This window comes from Moschus berezovskii, chromosome 21 (genome assembly GCF_049115385.1).
Source record: "Moschus berezovskii isolate FMDL1 chromosome 21, NW_MosBer_1.0, whole genome shotgun sequence".
NCBI lineage: Eukaryota > Metazoa > Chordata > Mammalia > Artiodactyla > Moschidae > Moschus > Moschus berezovskii.
Window position 1 is genome coordinate 3460271 of NC_142480.1, and position 18188 is coordinate 3478458.

Genomic DNA, 18188 nt, shown 5'->3' on the forward strand with positions numbered 1-18188 from the left:
CTCTAAAGAAAAATAATTGTGCCACTTACCTATTTTTGCTGTTTCTATGAACTTTTTTTTATTCTGTACATAGGACATTTTGTACAAAATATGAAGTCTACATTTTTATTACTCATTACCATAAAACAAAGATACAATGTATGTACAATATTAAAAGGAAGCCATACTAAAGCCGCACTAAAAAGACACTCGGAATAGTGACATTTCTGATGTACAGATACGTTTTGGAAAGAGTGAAGATGCCAAACGCAGAACTTTATGAAGAAAAACAGTCACCAGTTTATTTTCAATGCAGTACTTTTGAAATCAATTTGGTACAGAATAAACAGTGTATCTATGTAATAATATGTAAGCTGAACAGTTAGCACAGGGAATCTGAGTTCTAACTAGGAAAACTTGAAGAGGCCAAAATATTAAATAAAACTGTTGTCAAAGAAAATCAGTTTCTCTCAAAACCTTTTTTTTTTTCTTCCCTTTTTGGTGAATGTTTTGTCTTCAATAAAGAGCAGAAGGAAAATCTAGACAAAAAGATGTTTTTAAATGCTGAGCTTTCCACGTCACCCAAACACCGAGGTTTTGCTTTCTTCCCTCAGGCAAGAGGAGAGGCTTCCCGGAGACACGCCGAGAACATCCTCCGTCAGCTAAAGACGAAGTTCAAACAATGGTTTATCGAGATACACAAGACGCTGCTTTATACAGTGAAAAGCACCCTTTTTCCCTCAAAAGGAGAAGGCATCTGAACTTTTTTTAAATGATAAATTTCATAATGGCAAAGTGGAGGGATACTTGTCAAGTTTCTCAGGAAGGTTTCTCCTGCCGCTTTCGGTTGGGACGGCCTTCCAACTCTGAACACAAGGGGTCCGCTCCCTCCAAGTGACAGGACCCAGGGAGATAACACGCCGTCGGCGGGGTTAAGTGAGACCCACGGGCAGGAGGCTCCGAGCTGCACAGGGAACCACGTCTGCTCCGCTCCTCACGGGGTCTGAATGGGTCCCCCCAGACCTTGAGTGAGAGATATATCCTGACAGAAGCCTTTGAAGCATCAAGACATTTAACATCAAGTTATAGCATCTTACGCCAGAGACACAGGAAACTAGAATCACTGGTTGAGGGCAGCAGTATGCATCTCAAGTAGCTTTCGAGCAGGATAAGTCAGTCAAAATACTGGCCACCAGGAGAGACGTAAAGAACAGAGCCTTAAGTTTAGAGATTTTTCTCCTCGTGCTGTTCCATTGAAAACAAAAAGCTTAATACATGCAAGGAAGTCTAAAATATTTAGCAGCATTGAAGACCAGTGAAGACTCAGACGCTGTATTTTCCTTACGAGGCATCGACTAAGCTGTCCTCTTTGCAATACAGACTCCTCGGGGGCCATCGCTGCTGCCGCCGCCGCCGCCGCCGCCGCCTCCGTGAAGCCCTGCGGACTGCACCGTGGGGAGGGGGCGGGGGTGGGGTGTACGGCGCTTGCCCACGGCACTGATTCTGTGACTTCTGCCCAAAGGCAGCTGTGGCCTGCCTCGGGCCGAGAGCTGGCCTCACTCAAAATGATTCCCTTCTGACGTTCTACAAAATGTGGAGTTCTCAGAGACTTTTATCAGTTGAAGAGCCTCATTCAAGGGTAACAACGTGTTGAGTAGAGAAAAATCATTCTTCAAAGTAAGACATTGAACGCACCACTTTAAAGTTCCAATTCCAGGCAAGAGAAAGCTTTTTTTTTTTTTTAAACAAACTTCTCCTATGAGCTCACTCCCGGGACCCTGGTGCTGGACCACAGACCTGGAAACATGGCTTCAGTGACACGCAGAAGCAGCAGGACGTGGCACGCATGGCACGGGCGTAAAGTGACGCCCTGGGAAGACACAGCGGGGAGAGGGGTCTCGTCACCCCCGGTGAGCTGTGTTAAGATCAACAGCACAGAACCGCCTTGGTGGGATCAAAAACAAAAACAGACCGGAAAAAAAACCACCCAGAAAGAAGCTGCTGGCCTAACAGTCTGAAGGGTGGTACAGCCTTAAAAAGCATGTGGTGCTCTTTTACAGTGATCCTTTGATTTGAAAACCATTGATGTTCTCATAGGACCCACCTATTCTAAATGATCGCAAATCCCATTTGGGGAGAATGTGAAGGTGATGACTGGGGTGCTTTCCTTAGCTCTGATTTTGGGGAACCGTCTTACATGGGGCCGTGTGGGGACCCTGAATTTGGGGGGGTGCGCGCACGGCCCTGGGCGGTCACCATTGTTTGAACTCCAGTCTCGAGCTGACGTGGAAGGACGTGATTGCCTACAGACGGGGCTGGAGAAAGCTTGGACTTGAGTGTGACTGGCCGGCGTGGCACACGGAGCGTGTCTTCTGTATGGGTGGGCGCGGGGGCTAGCGCCCGTCCTGGGGCGCCGGCTCTTCGGCGCGGCTGTGGGCCTCCAGGGCACTCTTGGCGTGCAGGTCCTGGGGAAGCTCGGACTTGCGGCGCGCCAGGGGCCGCTCCTTCTTCGGGTCCTTCTGTGCCTGCAATGGAAACGCACGGCGTTGGCGACAGACCCGGCGACCCGGAGGTGTGCTCCCCCTTGCTCTGAGCCGGCGCAGCCCACGCTCCAGGGCCCCCCCGAGGACCCCGGAGCCCAGAGGGCGGGGTGGCCCTCACCCCTCAGTGACCGAGGGGGACACCTCGTCTATTAAGAGATAACCCAGAAACGGTGTGCGCGGTGTTGGCATCACGGGCTTCTAAAAGGTGCAGTTTTGTCCAGGGTATTGGATACCTCTGTTTTGCAAATTCATCAGCTTTAGTACATCTCATAAATGGCAAAATCTTCCTAGTTCATAAAATGTCACCGAAACCATTTTATAGTTGTGTCCCTTACAGAGGCATTTCAGGAAGTCGAAATTTCCCTTGGAGGTAGATAAAAAGAAAGAATGAACAACACATTTAAACTGGACTCAAAGCCAACGATGGGTCTAAAACTTCTATTAAATTTGAAAAAAGATACTTAAAATGAGAGGCATTAAGTAGGTCGTGTAGGGGAAAAACCTTCCAGAACTGGGAAAAACTATACATTTAATTATCTACATAAAATTTCCTAACATCAAGGGCACTCCCCTCTCCATTCCATTTTCTCCCTCAACTTAGGACATTTTGGTCTTACTAGGGGAAAAAAAAGAAGGAAAAAAATTAAATGAACCCCTGTTTGCCTGGGGATTCAGAGAACTGTGTCTGCAGAGAAAGGGTGGCCTGAGATACTGGGAGTTTAGATACCAACAGCGTCCATTTCCATGAATAACAGTTAAATTATTCAGTTTTGAAGTAGGGCCATTGCATCAATACCAGTATATCTGAAACAGAACAAGAAGCCATCCAAGTCGCCTAAACACACCGTATGTACCAGGAGCAGCCGGCTTGCAAGGCACGCTGACAAGAACCGCAGTAAGTGTCTCCAGCCAAGGGGAGACAGTACTTAAACAGAAATACTCCGGTGGTGCTGAGCACCCACCCACCAGAAAACACTCGTACTAAGTCAATTACTTGATGGCAAAAAGCACACATCTCTGACCACTCCCCGGAGTGGCCAGCCTGCCAGCCTTGCTGGCCTGATACGCAAAGTACACTTCTTTGAGCTTTAATAAAAATATTCAGGGACTTGCAGAAACCAAATGTGAAAAGTGCCATTTGGCAGAGCTACTGTTTCTTACGGTTCTTTGCAAATTTATCTAAAGTCAAAGTGAAGTCGCTCAGTCGTGTCCGACTCTTTGCGACCCTGTGGACTGTAGCAAGCCAGGCTCCTCTGTCCATGGGATTCTCCAGGTGAGAATACTGGAGTGGGTTGCCATTTCCTTCTCCACAAATTTATCTATGAAGACCATAATAATGTCAAGGTTTGGAAAGAATTTTGTGTCACATCATTTTGGGACTGTTCCTAGAAATATTATTTGGATATTAAGGTTCATTTATGGCAAAGGCAGGAATTCTGATTTTCTCTCCCAGAAACTGGTGTAAGATGGCTTTAGGACCGCCAGCATGTCGGGAGACTGGAGGCCCCCGGTCCCCGAGGGGCTGCCGATCATGGTCACAACCCTTGGAAAAGTGCTCTCATTGGTGAAGCCTGTTTGCCTTTGACCCGGGAGAAACTCAGAGGGAAATTCTACCCTGAATTTTATGTCCGTTCCATGTTGAGTTGTAAAACAAAGCAAAGTGAAGCAAAACAAAAGCCTTTCAGATACTTGAAATATTTAATAACTGATGCCGACAGGCATTCCAAAGAGGAGAAACATTTTCATAGAAAAAGGCAACAGTAAAAACCTGGGAGCTGGAAACCAACAAACGCAAATTGAGAAGGCAAACGTGACCGGGGAAGCTTCTGGAAAGACAGAGAGTGAGGAACCTGCTGAGTCTTCCTGTGTAGCCATTTGAAACCAGGGTGTAAGGCAGAGAGCAGTTACACAAGCCACAAAGGTTAAAAAAAAACAAACAGAAACATGGGAGGCAGGAGACAGACGTCATGCAGACGGTCACCCTGGACGAGTGACCCTGGTGGAGGGGTGTGCTGGCGAGCATGCTGTCGATGGTGGGGTGGACAAGACAGACGGAAATGCTGCCCCGGACACCTCTGAGGAGATGAGAACCGGAAAGATCCGGTCTTCATCCGCAGTGGGACAGCGGCTCTGAAAGCAGCTATTCAGGAAGAGGGGAGGCAACATCGGGGTGGGCGCACGGTAAGAGCGCACGCTTTCACTACTTAATTTAGGACAGAACTCATCAAAGTCTCCTGAGGGACCAGATTCCTTTGTCTTCACCATCACAAGCTGGAATGACAGGGGGACAAAAGGGAAAATACTTCATGTACACAGCACTGTCAGCCCTTTTCCTGAATATAAAGAAAGCCTTATAAATACACTTTACGTACTGAGGAGGAACACCTTCACTTCCCACCTTCCGTCTTTCTACACCTTCCTTAACTGCATGCTCGACACTGCTTTCCTCCCGACTGACTGTTAAAAATGAGAAGTGCAAAACATTTTAAACGTCTCCGATACATGAACGTCATTCACACGAACTTTACTAGTTCTCTTTGGAGATTCTACACAGGGTTACAAAATTTTCTCAGAAGAAATACAAACCACAGTTCTGACAGGTAAATACATAACTGAATTTCTCCACAGAATCCCAACCCAGTACGCTGCACGACCATTAGGGTCTCCTCCACTGGAGAAGATTCTCCTGCAATGCTGCCATGTACCTCACGTCAGCTCTGAGCCCACATTCAAATTACTTTAAAGAAGTGTGGAGTTATTTTGGAAAAATAAACCTAGCTGAAAATAAACTAAAAGGGGCAGTGAAAATGTTCAAATTACTAAATATAAAAACTGAAAAGCCTAGTTTTTAGTATAACCTCTTAAGTCAGTTTGGTCTCCAAATGAGGAATATAGATTTACCCTTCATCTGAGTATCTTCTCTTTGCTTTAATGACAGCGTTTTTGAGGATTTCAGGACTATGATGCCAAATACTTTCAAACTGACACGAGCCTGTCATATCAAATATTATAGCTAAGAGACTGCACTATAAATTTCTTCATCTAGGTAGGTTGCTATTTGTGGGGGGTGGGAGAGAGTTCAACTGATCCATAGAAATCCATAATAAGTCTTGAAATTGGGGGGTGTTAGTCTTCCAAGTTTATTCAGAGTTATCTTAGCTCTTCTAGGTCCTTTGCATTTCCGTACACGTTTTAGAATTAGCTGGTCAATGTCTTAAAAAAGAGAAGGGTGACTGCTGGGATTCTGACTGGGCTCTGTTAATTTGGGACAGAACTGATGCCTTAAGAGCACAGAGTCTTCCAACACAGGAACAGGTAACGCGGGGGGCAGGGAGGGGAGATTTTTGTAGGAATGTCAATTACACGGAAAGCTCAGTCTTATGATCTAATTTCAAGAGTTTCATGAAAATAAACTGCAAAGGAAGAGCTCTCCGAGAGACGCCCTGTCTACACCCAGTGACTCAGGACTAAGCAGTGGATGAGCAGAGAGGCTGCTTCCTTCTCCACCGTGCAGGGAGGGGGAAGGACACATGCCCTTCACACGCCCTCCAGGGGCCGCTGGAAGATCAACCAGTTGGGAAGGAGCAGCCACCACGGAAATACGAGAGCTGACTTTCAGAGGCAGTCTTTCTCAAGATGAGAATGCTGCTTTGTGTTCTAAATCCCCTACAGAGTGGGCCCTGAGTCAGAAATAAACCCAAAGATTGCACAGTTACGTAATATGTTCATTACACTTTGGGAGTAGCCCACCCTTTTCCTGGGTTTAATTATCAAGTCAAATGACGTCCCCACAAGAAAACCTCCAGCCCTAAACAGTTAACAAGTCAGGACTGGCTTGTAAGCTGTCCGTTTCTCTTTCTGCGGTGTTGGGCCTGAGGGACCTAAAGACTACCGCGCGGTTAGACTGAGGACCGCCCACGGGCAGGCTTGCTGGTAAGAGGGGCCCTGGCATTCACGTCCTCTGACTGCCTGCAGTAACGATGCTCAGGTTTCTAGCCCACCTGAGGCTGTAAAATCGAAATGGCAATCAAAGAAATGACTTCAAATTCTTTTCCAAGTTCAAAACAAAACAAAACAAGCCTCAGTAAGAAAACTGACGCCCCCATAAGACTGAGAAAAACGATAAAGGTTTTCATTTTTTTTTCATTCAGGCTATTCATTGCTAAGAATATTGTGAGGGAATGACGGAACGCAAACTGGATTAAGTGAAAAATGCATCCCTGACGTTTGTTCCCCGTAGGTTCAGTGTTTGCATCCACCTGCCTTCACCTTAACCTGAGGTCAAGAGGTAGCCGGGCAGGAGGAGGCACGGGGGCGTCCGGCAGCCTCGTGAAGAGGGGGTCTGGGCCCGTGCTGCCTGTTTGGAACACAGTGCCGGCCACACACGTAATTCCAGACTGTCTAGTAGCCACACTGAAAAGGTGAAAAGCAACAAATGAAAATTATTTGAGTAACATTTTTTACTTAACCCAGTATATCCAAAACATTATCATTTCAACACCTTGTAACAGAAAGCTATGAATGAGAGCTTCCTATCTCTTCTGTGCATTAAGCCTGGGAGTGCCCTGGGGGTGTTTTGGGCTGCAGATGGCCATGGGGCACGTGGGCCTCTTGGCTGCCGTGTGGGGCTGTGTAGTCTGGATGGTCTAGAGCGTGTGCCCGTGGTGACGTCTGAGCCTGTCTGATCAGGTCGGGGACACAATTTACTTGAATAAAAAGCACAGAGTTAAAAAAGAAAAAACCACCCTGAGCTCAGGATGACTCTCTCCTCTCGAAACCATCTGCATTCAGAGTGCAGCTTAATTTTAGCCTAACTTGTTTTTACATTTCAGGATTGTAGCACTGGGAGTCTTTAGGAATTCTTACGCAGCTCAAAGGGGATTCAAGTTTCAGAGTCAGAAAGGGCCATGTCCCCAGACTTGGGAAGCGCTTATCAGCTGCTTGGACTGAGAATAGGACGCACCGTCAGAGACACACAGCGACCCAGGCGCTCCTCGCAGGCAGCGACTCCACCCGCTGCCCTCTGCAAAGCCTAAACCGTGTCTGCTCCCGATTTAGCGACAGGAGTCTTTCTTTGGACCAGCGGCGATCTGAATACGCATCTCCGCGAAGTGGCAACAACATCATGTGGCTGTGGGTACTGCCTGAGGGACCCGGGAGCGCCCTGGCCTGAGCAGGACCCTGCTGTTGACAGTATGGGAGCTCTGCCCGGCGTCCTGGGGCCCCCGGGGGCTGGCAGGAACTCTGCGGAGAAGTTAAAGGGGCTGGCCCTGGGCCAGAGCAGGAGCCAGAGGTGGGCAGAGGGCGCACACGGGACAGACATGACCGCACACCTTTTGAGTGCTCGCTCTAGCTGTGAGCTGACTTGCAGTTAAGAGCTGGGATTATTACTCTTAAGAGTAAACGTAGCAAACACAATTCAGGCACGTATTAACCCTTAAAAACTGCTTCTGCTAACTTGACCTAAGATGGACGGATGGGAGGTTTCCCGTAAGACGGCCAACTTGTGAGTCTCCACGCCAGCTTACGCGGGAGGCGCTGCGGTCCACCGCGCGGCTGAAATCGCACACACGTCTTACAAGCGAGTCTCTGAGGGGCGCGGCCGCTGAGCTCTGTGCGCTTTTACCTGGCGAGCCTCTTCGTTCACTGCCTTTCTCAGCATCTGCACATCTTCAAATAAAGGCCCATCTGTTTCCATTGCCACCGGGACGCTGATGGTGCTCGCTCGACTATACACTGCGTACTGCAATGCAAAGCGCGGAGTCACTCTCGGCCAGCGCTCGGGGGCGCGGCTCCAGGGCTCATCCTCGAGACGCAGCCCTCCCCTGGGGTCCCCTACTGAAGGAAGCCTGTGTGCAGGACGAGCCTGAGCCTGGCCTACACCTGCCCGCCTGCGGGCGGGGACAGCAGAGCAGCCGCCTCACTTCCAGGCTCTCCCAGTCCTGGGCCACAGGTCACCCACCCTGGAGCCTTGGCCTCCTGAGGCCTTGGGCCTGCCCACGGGGACTGCTTCCCACAGAAGCCTGCGCCTCCAGCCCCCTGCCTCTGCCCCCAGCCTGTGGGCCTCATCGTGCCTTCCCTGCACCCACGTCACCCTCACTCAGGTCCCTGTTTGCTCCGCATTCTCCAGACTTGTCCCAGCCCCAGCATGGAACCCGCCCTTTGACACACAGCCTCCCTGTTCTCCTCCTAGAGGACGCAGTCTCGATCAGCTCACATCTCACCCTGTCAGCTGGGGCTGGCCCCACGGGGGGCCTGGTGCACCCACAAGCCAGCAGGGTCCCGTTGGGGCACCTGGGGATGCCGCTCTCCCCGGGCTCCAGGCCAAGTCAGGCTCTGGTGTGAAGTGAGGTGACGTGAAGTCCGCTCAGCCATGTCCGACTCTTTGTGATCCCGTGGACTGTAGCCTACCAGGCTCCTCCGACCACGAGATTCTCCAGGCAAGAACACTGGAGTAGGGTGCCATTTCCTTCTCCAGGGGATCTTCCTGAACCAGGGATCGAACCCGGGTTTCCCGCAATGCGGGCAGATGCTTTAACCTCTGAGCCACCAGGGAAGCTCTGGTGTGAGCAGGACCGTTTCTGACTTTGCTTCTGAGAGTGTGACTGGGGGGGGTGGTGGTGGTGATAAACTTGCTTCACAGATGGCGGAGAGGCCTGCCTGTCCTTAGCGCTCAGCATCCACTCAGGTGTCTGCCGTGAGCTGGGTGCTACTCCAAGTACAAGCTATAACGTGAGTGCTACAAGTCCCTCAACTGAAGGATTGCCGAGGTCCTTATGCTAACCCACCGAGGCTCCGGGCCGGTGGGGGGGTTTGGGGTCCCGAGCTGCAGCTCCGCCCTCCCCACCCCACACTGCGCCCTTCTGTCTGGGTGGAAGGCTCTCTGGCCCACAGCGAGCCCGTCCGCCTGGGCTGGGGGCCTGGGACCCTGCCCATTTGCTTCCCTCCCACCGGGGAAGCACCTAGGAGAACTGCTTAGATCTTGGGGGCCCCTTCTCCTGACCCCTCAGGCCTGGGCCTCGCCTCTCTGACGGGACGCTGGGCACCAGGCTGTGGGTGACCTTGTGACCGCGTGCTGACCATCGTCGGCTGTGAAGCCAACCCCTCCCGTGGGCTTGAAGCACTGGCCAGCCCGCCTCCTCTCTCCTCCGCCACAGCTTGGACGACACAACTGTCCCTCCTCACAGGACCCAGAGGGTCTCCAGACTCCCGCCCTCAGCCCCCTCGCGGGAGTCACATCCTCGGGTCCGATTCTCCCACTGTGACAGGCACCCAGGCCCTTCGGCGCCCCCACCTGCCCTGGCCAGCAGCAGCGTCTCCACATTCACCCTGGAGCACCCCAACAAGCTTTCTGAACACAGGTGAGCCGGGATGATGCCTGCACAGTGGAGGCGATCAAACCCACGGGTCCTGCTCCCTCTGCAGCTTCGGCACTGGCTCAGACCACACCCAGTCCCTCCCCTGCGACAATGCTCCATCCACAAGCAGCTCAGTCTCCCTAGTGGCCCATTCTGTCCTGACCCCCAGCTGATGAAGCACTCCCAGCTTAGTTGAGATGCGTTGGCTTCATCTGCAGGCAGCCCAGCGCTACTGTGGGGCTGAAGTCCTGGTGGCGTGGGGACACCCGGCTGTGGCCACCCTATCCCCAGCCTTCCTATGCGTGTCCCTCTGAAAAGGCGTGACCAGACTCTCGCCGGCGTCACCCCCAGTGTGTGTCTCACTGTTATCTGTGTATCCTGGGACCCGCAGTTGGCACCATCAGCTGAGAGAGGAGGGGCCCTGCTTGGCACAGGGAGCTGGGGGCCTCATGCGACTTGTCCCGGCAGGACTCAGGACTGGGCGGGGCAGATAGGGCAGTGCCCAGGAGGTGGTGCGTGGGGTTCGAACCAGTATTTCAGCTTTTGGCCATGCCAGGAGAAAATTAGTGCTCCACGCAGAACCCACTGATGAACGGCTGTGCTGAGAGCAGCGGCGGGGACTCTGAGCCCCTGGGGGGCAAAGAGAAGTTCGCACAAGGATGCTAGGCAATGTCTGCAGGAAGTCTGTGTCACTGGCAGGCTCGGGGTGGGGAGGGGGTGGGCAGAGGACACTCGCCAGGAATAAAAACCTTCCCCCGCCCACTGAGGCTGATGTTCTCAACAGGTGGGAGAGGGAACGCACACACCCAGAGGCTTGTCTCCCACAAGAGAGGCAGGCAGCCAGGCTCTGTGGCCCGGGCCTGCCACGCATCCTCCTCTCACTGCTAATGGACAGAATGCTTAGCCACAGCCGTGTCTGAAAATCAGAGGGGCGCCTGGTCTGCATGTCACGTGCCCCCCACAGAAGGGAGGCGAGCGTTAAACTGCTGTGTGGCTTCTTTTGGTGGCTTAGGAAAAACGCATTCACGTTGGAAACCTTCCATGTTTCACGACTTTACTAAACTGAATTATGTCTGACGTTAAAAACGCCCCACGCAAGCTGCCACAACTGTTGAGACAAACAACCCGAATCCCGAAGGACCACCACTTTCCGAATCCAGCAGGCTGCACGGGGACCTGCTATCACGTCTCAGGGCGGATGAGACCTGGCTCGGGCACACCCAAGGCTTAGCACCAGGCAGACTGCTGGAGTGCCCGCCGCGGACAGAGGGAGGGGCTGGGGACCACTTCTCAGACGGCAGGGTCGAGATGGAGCGTGAGGCTGCAACCACCCAACTACCTACTTTCCTTACAGAGATAGAAAGCAGACTGTATTACCCACAAAATTATCTACCGTATTTGGTTGTTATAAACGGCAAGCAGTGATTAGAATTTAGTTCATTCTCTCTCTCTCGGGAATGAACAGTGAGTACCACGGCCCTGATTTCCAGCTCTGAGACACTAGCCCATGAAGTATTTTCCGTTTTAGACAGTGAACGGTGGATGCAGCATGCGGATGGGACGGGCTGAGGGTGGATGCGGAGGTGGTTCTCAGGCGCAGATGAGGGACAGGCGGTGCTCGGCCCGGGGCTCCGCAGCACAAACGAGGCGGACCCCAGCAGAGCCCGCCCCGTGGACGCTGCCGAGACAGAGCGTGGCCGAAGTGGGGAAGATGCGATGGATGAACATCCAGGAAAGGTTCAGAAACAGGGAGTGAGGACGAGAGACATATACATATACATACACATGTTAGTGGGACCTCCCATGGGGTTTACTCCTGTTTTCCAGGTAAAACAAATAAAATCAGACCCTCTGATTTGTACACATTTCACGTGGTTTTCAAGGGTGTGTGTGATGGGGACCCTGACAACCTTCACTGGGGCCCCCCCGCCCTGCCTGACCTCGGCACGGGAGCCGTCAGAGCTGAGCAAGGCAGCCGGGTGCCCCGTCCGGCCCGGCCTGTCCACCCACACGCCCCAGACGCACGGCTTTACGACAAACGTCAGCCAGTATTTTAACCTCATGTTCAGCATAGATTCTGTTCTTAAAAGTATTCACCCATAGCCATCTGCCTCAATAACTACTGCACTGTTTCACAGTAGTCGTAAAACAGCACTTCTGCATAAGAGCGTGGAACACAGATAGGGAATAACAAATCAGCATGCTGTTACGAGGGTGAAGGACATACTTTCAACTTTGATTCATGTGTCACTTTTTATTAAATGCCACAGAGATCGAGAAGCCCCAGAACACCCGAGATCACGATGACTTGTGCACACTTCCCACCAAAGGCAATAAATAGGTTGCGTGTCACCTGGTTTACCGCACAGAACCTTTCAGGACTTTACGGGGTAGCTGGAGCAGTTATCCTCAGAAAACAAAAGTCTTTTCTTTTCTGGGGAGCTGAGCACAGCCCTAAGAATTCTCAGGGGCGGCAGAGACTCACACAAAGGCTCTTCAGGGATGGTCAGATGGACGCACAGCACCAGGAAGAACGCCTGCTGGGACCGTGCTCCAACCCCTGACCAGAGGACATGGCCCCAGCGGCCCCAGCTCCGGCCCGACCCTGGCTGTCAGGGGGTGGCAGCTGGCTCACCTCTACGGGGGACACTCCTTCAGTGCCGGGAGCCCCAGAAGACACGCCTGCTGGGCCCACCGGCCAGGGAGTGCCGGGACGGGAGAAAAGGATTAGTTGCTAAGAGGACAGAAGTCAGTCGACTGTTAATGAGAAAGGCTCAAGCCTGTAGAAACCTCATTTCAGGAAACAGGTTGCTGACTTCATACTTCACCTATTTCAAATCCAGTTTTTATTATTTTTTTCCTGTAGAATTAATTTGATATTAAAAAGAAAGCAAAGTACTGTTTCAACTACAGCATCTATGATATTTGAGAGAGAAAAGCAAACTGTAACCTGGGCCCAGAACAGAGGTTGTATCCTGGCTTTCTTTTTACCACAGTATATTCGAAAGGTTCGTATCTTATTTAAAAAGCATAATAATAATAATAAATAAAAACGCCAATCCTGTGGTAAAAACTTGGTGGGGCAAAATAAGTACTTATACGAAAGTTGGAAAGTATTTTTATTGCGGACAGTTTCATACACAGTGTTAGTGAAGTGGATCTGTCTTCCCTCCCACGGTGAAGCCACACTCCTATCTCACAAAAACACTCAAGTCACACCCTAGACGTTTTCACGTCACGCTCTTTTTTAGTACCTGGGGGTTTGCTTTGGCTAGGTTTTCTATTTTAACCCACGCTTCTTCTCGTTCTTTCATTTTTAGCTTCTCTCTGAAAAACAGTAAAATGTCGTTGGCGTTAGAGAAACAAATCAAATTCAAGAAAGTGTGAAGCGGCGGGGCGCGTGGCCGGCAACACGGCACCCCATTTCCCCTTTGTCACTGTCTGGCCTTATTTCACGTACGTTACACTGGTGACCATGGGACGCAATGGGGACGAAAAAACCTGGGCTTAGAGGAAAAAGAGCTAAACTTACAAACACACCAAAATTTTAACACATCTAAGAATTTCAGCTCTTAGGAACGTCTGCACCAGCACCTCCACACCCCCTTCCTTCCCTGGCTTTGCTGTGTTGTCACAGGATGCTCACGGCTTCGATGAGAAGTCTCTACACCCATGAAGAGTGAGGCTGCGCCCCGGCGTGAAGGAGCCAGGTGAGGACGTCGTTACAGAGGCACAGCACGCAGGTCCGCACCCACGAGGTGCAGGGCCTTCAGGAAATTACTCATCATGGGACCGACTCTTTAAATCTAGAAAATGTGAGGCCTGATGGGTCAGGTCCCTTTCAGGGATGCGATGTCCCGTGGACAATGATGTACCATCAGACAAGCCCCGGGGGTCACGCACTCCAGCCCTGGATGCCACGTCCACCTGAGGCAGGAGGGGCCAGGCAGCCTGCAGGGTGAGGATACCACGGCCAGCTCCCTGTGCCCTCCTCCTGCTGTCACCTTGTCACCACCTCCCACACACTCCTTTATGTTTTGCTGTCTGTCTGTTTCCGCGCTGCCCAGAGCAGAAACTCCACAAGGGCAAGCATTTTTGTTTGTTTTATCCCCAGTGGGGCCTGGCATACAGGTAAATACACACTGAGGAATGAACGCAGCACTTTGTGATTCTGGTAATGGATGGAGCATGCTGTAACCAGCACAGCCCGGGGACGGACTCATTGAGCGTGTCCCTGGACAGGTGTGGGCTCTGATGTCCTCATGGCACGAGAGCAGGAAACTGGTTTTGTGAGGGACTCAGGCACCAGACTCTAAAGAGAATGCCCGACTTTATGGAGATCAACAAGTCAGAACAATAAAGTTACGTTGGGTGAAGTTCCGGCTCTCTTACACAAACCTTACAGGATAGAATCTAAATTCCTGCCTGATAACCATGAAAAATTACTACACATTCCTGTTTTTAAGTGTCCCCTGAGAAATGCAAAGATTTTGAAAGTTAAATTCTTTATTATTACATGTACTTTTTGGAAACATGACTGAACTGGTAGAATAAGGGAGAGAATAGCTAAGGTCTCTTCTTTTGGGGGCAGGGGGGGCGGGCTGTGAGGCTTGTGGGATCTTATTCCCTGACCAGGGATTGGACCTGGACCCTCGGGAATGAAAGCATTGAGTCCTAACCACCAGGGAGGTGCCAGAGAATAGCTAACTTAGAAAATACGTTTTCATCACAAAGATTTAATTTGCTTTCCAGTACAAAAGGGCAGATTTTGCTTTGAAGTGAATAACTTTTTAGGACAAACTCATAATGAGAGAGGTTTATTCAGGATTAAGGGGAAAAAAAATCCTTGAAAGAAAAACTTTTGAAAAGAGCAACTTACTTCAGTTTCTCTGCTTTAAACTGCTGGGTGCAGTCATCAAACAGTTTTTGGTTCATCTCCATGAAGAGTTTCAGTGCATTGTATATCAAGCCATGTATTGTCCTGTAACGAAAGCTTTGTGTTGAAACTTGGGATGCTTCATCTTATTCATCTCTTTGGATCCATCTCCCTCCCCTACCCCGCCACACACTACTTCCTCTCCCTAGATGTCAGCATATTTCAATGGTCCCACGAGTCCCCGAAGCTTTAGAGTTAAAAGCCTGTGATTTTGCTCCTTGCCAGTGTTCTCAGAGGCAGCCCTGCTTCACCACGCCTCTCATCTCAGTGCCTGGGTCTTCCGGCTCACCGACCTGACTGTTGCTGCTGCTGAGTCGCTTCAGTCGTGTCCGACTCTGTGCGACCCCACAGACGGCAGCCCACCAGGCGCCCCCGTCCCTGGGATTCTCCAGGCAAGAACACTGGAGTGGGTTGCCATTTCCTTCTCCAATGCATGAAAGTGAAAAGTGAAAGTGAAGTCGCTCAGTCATGTCTGACTCTTAGCAACCCCATGGATTGCAGCTTACCAGGCTCTGGTTTTCCAGGCAAGAGTACTGGAGTGGGGTGCCATTGCCCTCTCCACATCGACCTGGCTAACGGCAGCCAAAGGCCACATTACTTGGAAGTCGAATAAAAATGCTGAACCTTGAACAGGTACAGTTAAGGCCAGCTTAATCATACCGAGGATAATGGAAACGTTTTATTTCCTGTAGACGTCAGCCTCCTTTCAATCTTACTCACTGAAGACAAAACACTAATGTTGACAGCAAAGCCCAGCTCAGGAGAGTGTTAAATGAAAGCACCACCCATCAGCTTAGTCCAGCTCAGCTCTCAGGTGCTGATGCCCAGGAGAGGGAGGGCCCAGCTGTCCCCCTGCCGGCAGGGCCTCGGCAGGACTCCGGTCTCACCTGTCATAAGCTGCAGCCATGTGAGCGACCTCCCCAGTGATTCGGGTAGAGGACTGCCCCTCGGAGCCCGGTCAAACCAAAGAATTGGGAGCAACAACCAAAAACTCGACTCTCAAGTCTTAACTAGTATTTAATTCACTATAATAAAACCAGATCCTGTTTAGAAATCATCTAACAGGACATGTCTTTCTTTGCAGGGCGCAGGGACCTAAGCCATCACTGCCGGTCTTCACAGTGCTCTGAACCACACGCAGGAGCTGGGGCTTAGCTCGAGGGCTTGGTTAGCACCTGCTGAGCTCAGCAGAAGATGAACGTCATGCAGGAAAGGTTGTTGAGAGCGACATGTGAACACTGACTGCTAGGCTACTATTTCCACCGTCACGGCTGCTGTCTCTCCTTCTGCTCTGGCCGTTGGCACCATGGCCAGGCCTGCAGCTGAGGGGCTGCTGCAGAAGCACGCTGAGTGCCAGAGAGGCACCAGGAGCTTTATACTGGCGTTCGCTCACTCCGTCCTAACCAACCCCCGCAGCAAGGTGGCGGGCGCCACAGGCAACGCACGTCACGTGCTGATGTTATCCTGATCGATCGGTCACCACATAACAGTGGGTGCTGACATTTTCTCTTTTTTTTTTTGGTTGAGCTAAGTGGCTTGTGGGACTTTAGTTCCTGGACTCGGGGGGCCCTTGGCAGTGACAGTGAGGAGTCCTAACCACTGGACCGCCAGGCAAGTCCCAGTGCCAACATTTTCTCTACTTTTCAGGTGAGGAAGCTGTGGCTGAGAGAGACCCAGTGGGCAGCAGAGCAAGTCTGTGAGCCAGGACAGCAGGAGGGGCGAGGGCAGACCCATGGACACAGCAGCCCACCAGCTCCCAGCTGTGGGATGGGCTGCGTCCCACCCTGCCATCCCCCCACAGACAAGAGGGCGGGACTGGATATCAGAGCTCTGTCCCTCCTGCTTTAAATTCTGATTCACTGATTATAACATAGAAAGGGCAGAAGATGGAGAAAGCGGAAACCTGACTCCTTATTCATGAGAACAACGAGGGTACCAGGGCAGCGCAGAGGACAGCATGCTTTGGGGTCTTAGCAGCCGGCCGCTGAGACCGCCAGTCTGCGCACCCGTGTTAAGTGAGGACGAGGCAGGGCAGCAGGGGCAGCCAGGGGCCAGAGGCTCCGAGGTGGCGTTTAGGTTGCTCTTCCCCTTCTCTCTGGCTGCTTGGGCAGCGGGCACAGAGGGGCTCACTAGGGTGAGTGTCAGCAGGGCTCCGGGGGCCCCCACGGGAGGGGTGGCCCCTGTGCTCCAGTGGGGACTGAGCCCCGAGGCTGTGATGGCCTTTAACTCCTCTGGAGGGAACTTAAGAGGAGGCCTGGAAGACGCACCTCCTGACCCTGCCCAGGGACAAGATGGGGCTGGGGAGGGAGGCACTGTGTCCTCCTATGGGGGCCCGACTCGGGCACAGGATGTCAACGAAAGGGCGAGATACAGCCCACACTTCTGTTTGGTCACAGCCCATGGAGAAATGGGCATCTAATTTTTTTAACTGATACTCAGACTTGGATTTAATAGTAATCGGTTTCAAGTATCAGCAAAATACTGTGTGCAAAATTCAAAAATGGCCAGCGCAGGACTTGCTTGGTGGTCCTGTGGTTAAGAATCCGCCGGCCTGGTCCGGGAAGACCCTCCATGCGGTGGAGCAACCAAGCCCGTGCGTCACGACCCCTGAGCCCACGCACCTAGAGCCTGTGCTCCGCAACGGGAGAAGACACCGCAGTGAGAAGCCCGCGCCCCGCACCGAGGGAGGAGCCCCCGCTCGCCCCAGCTAGAGAAAAGCCTGCATGCAGCAAGAGACCCAGTGCGGTCAAAACAGAAAAGCCACTTGAACTGAAAGCCAAACAACAGGCCGATCAGAGGGGGAAGGGCGGCGGCGCTCACTTGTTCCAGTGGGTCTTGGAGTTGCGGTACAGCGACGGGAACATGATGGGCAGGATCTTGGCCGCGTTGTCGCTGATCAGGCTCATGATGTACTCGTTGTTCCAGTAATACAGCGCCCGCTCCGCCACCTGCAAGGCAGAAGGGCGCGGTGCGCATCGGCGGTACGCACGCGGGCGGGAGAGCGAGCTCCACTGGGAGGGAAGGGTAGCAGCGCTTCTGCAAATGGGAGGGCTCCAGGCTGTAACCCTGAGGCGCCTTCGACAAAGAGGCGGATGATTCCACGTCCCTCAAGATCGCTGTCACTGTCTTCCATGAGTTGGATCAACACTTCTGCTGGACACGGGCCAGATGCTGAGGCCACAGGTCACATGAGCTCGCCCTCCTTAACCATCAGCTGCCCAGCACCCTCTACGGGCGTCTCTCCCTGGGGAGGGCGTCTCCCCCTGGGGAGGCACCGTCTGGCCCTGAGGATCCCGCGGGGAGGCCTGCAGGCAGAAGCCCTTGCTGTCGGGGACCTTGCGCTCTGTGGGGTGAACCCATGACGCCGAGTGG

At 52.0% G+C, this 18188-nt stretch overlaps 1 protein-coding gene across 8 annotated transcripts in view; it reads right to left on the reverse strand.

The window, feature by feature from the left end:
* Positions 1 to 472: 472 nt before the first annotated feature.
* The window catches only part of PPP2R5C (protein phosphatase 2 regulatory subunit B'gamma), a 135093-nt gene continuing 117377 nt past the window's right edge, over positions 473 to 18188 (reverse strand). For 5 of the 8 annotated variants that reach the window (XM_055418555.2, XM_055418560.2, XM_088829844.1 and 2 more), the window contains 5 exons: positions 17637 to 17764; positions 14760 to 14861; positions 13135 to 13207; positions 8149 to 8265; positions 473 to 2504 (listed from right to left, as the gene is read on the reverse strand). In XM_055418555.2, the coding sequence (XP_055274530.2) occupies positions 2373 to 2504; positions 8149 to 8265; positions 13135 to 13207; positions 14760 to 14861; positions 17637 to 17764 (552 nt within the window). In that variant the 3' untranslated portion in view covers positions 473 to 2372. The other 3 variants (XM_055418559.2, XM_055418563.2, XM_055418556.2) reach the window with 2 other exon arrangements.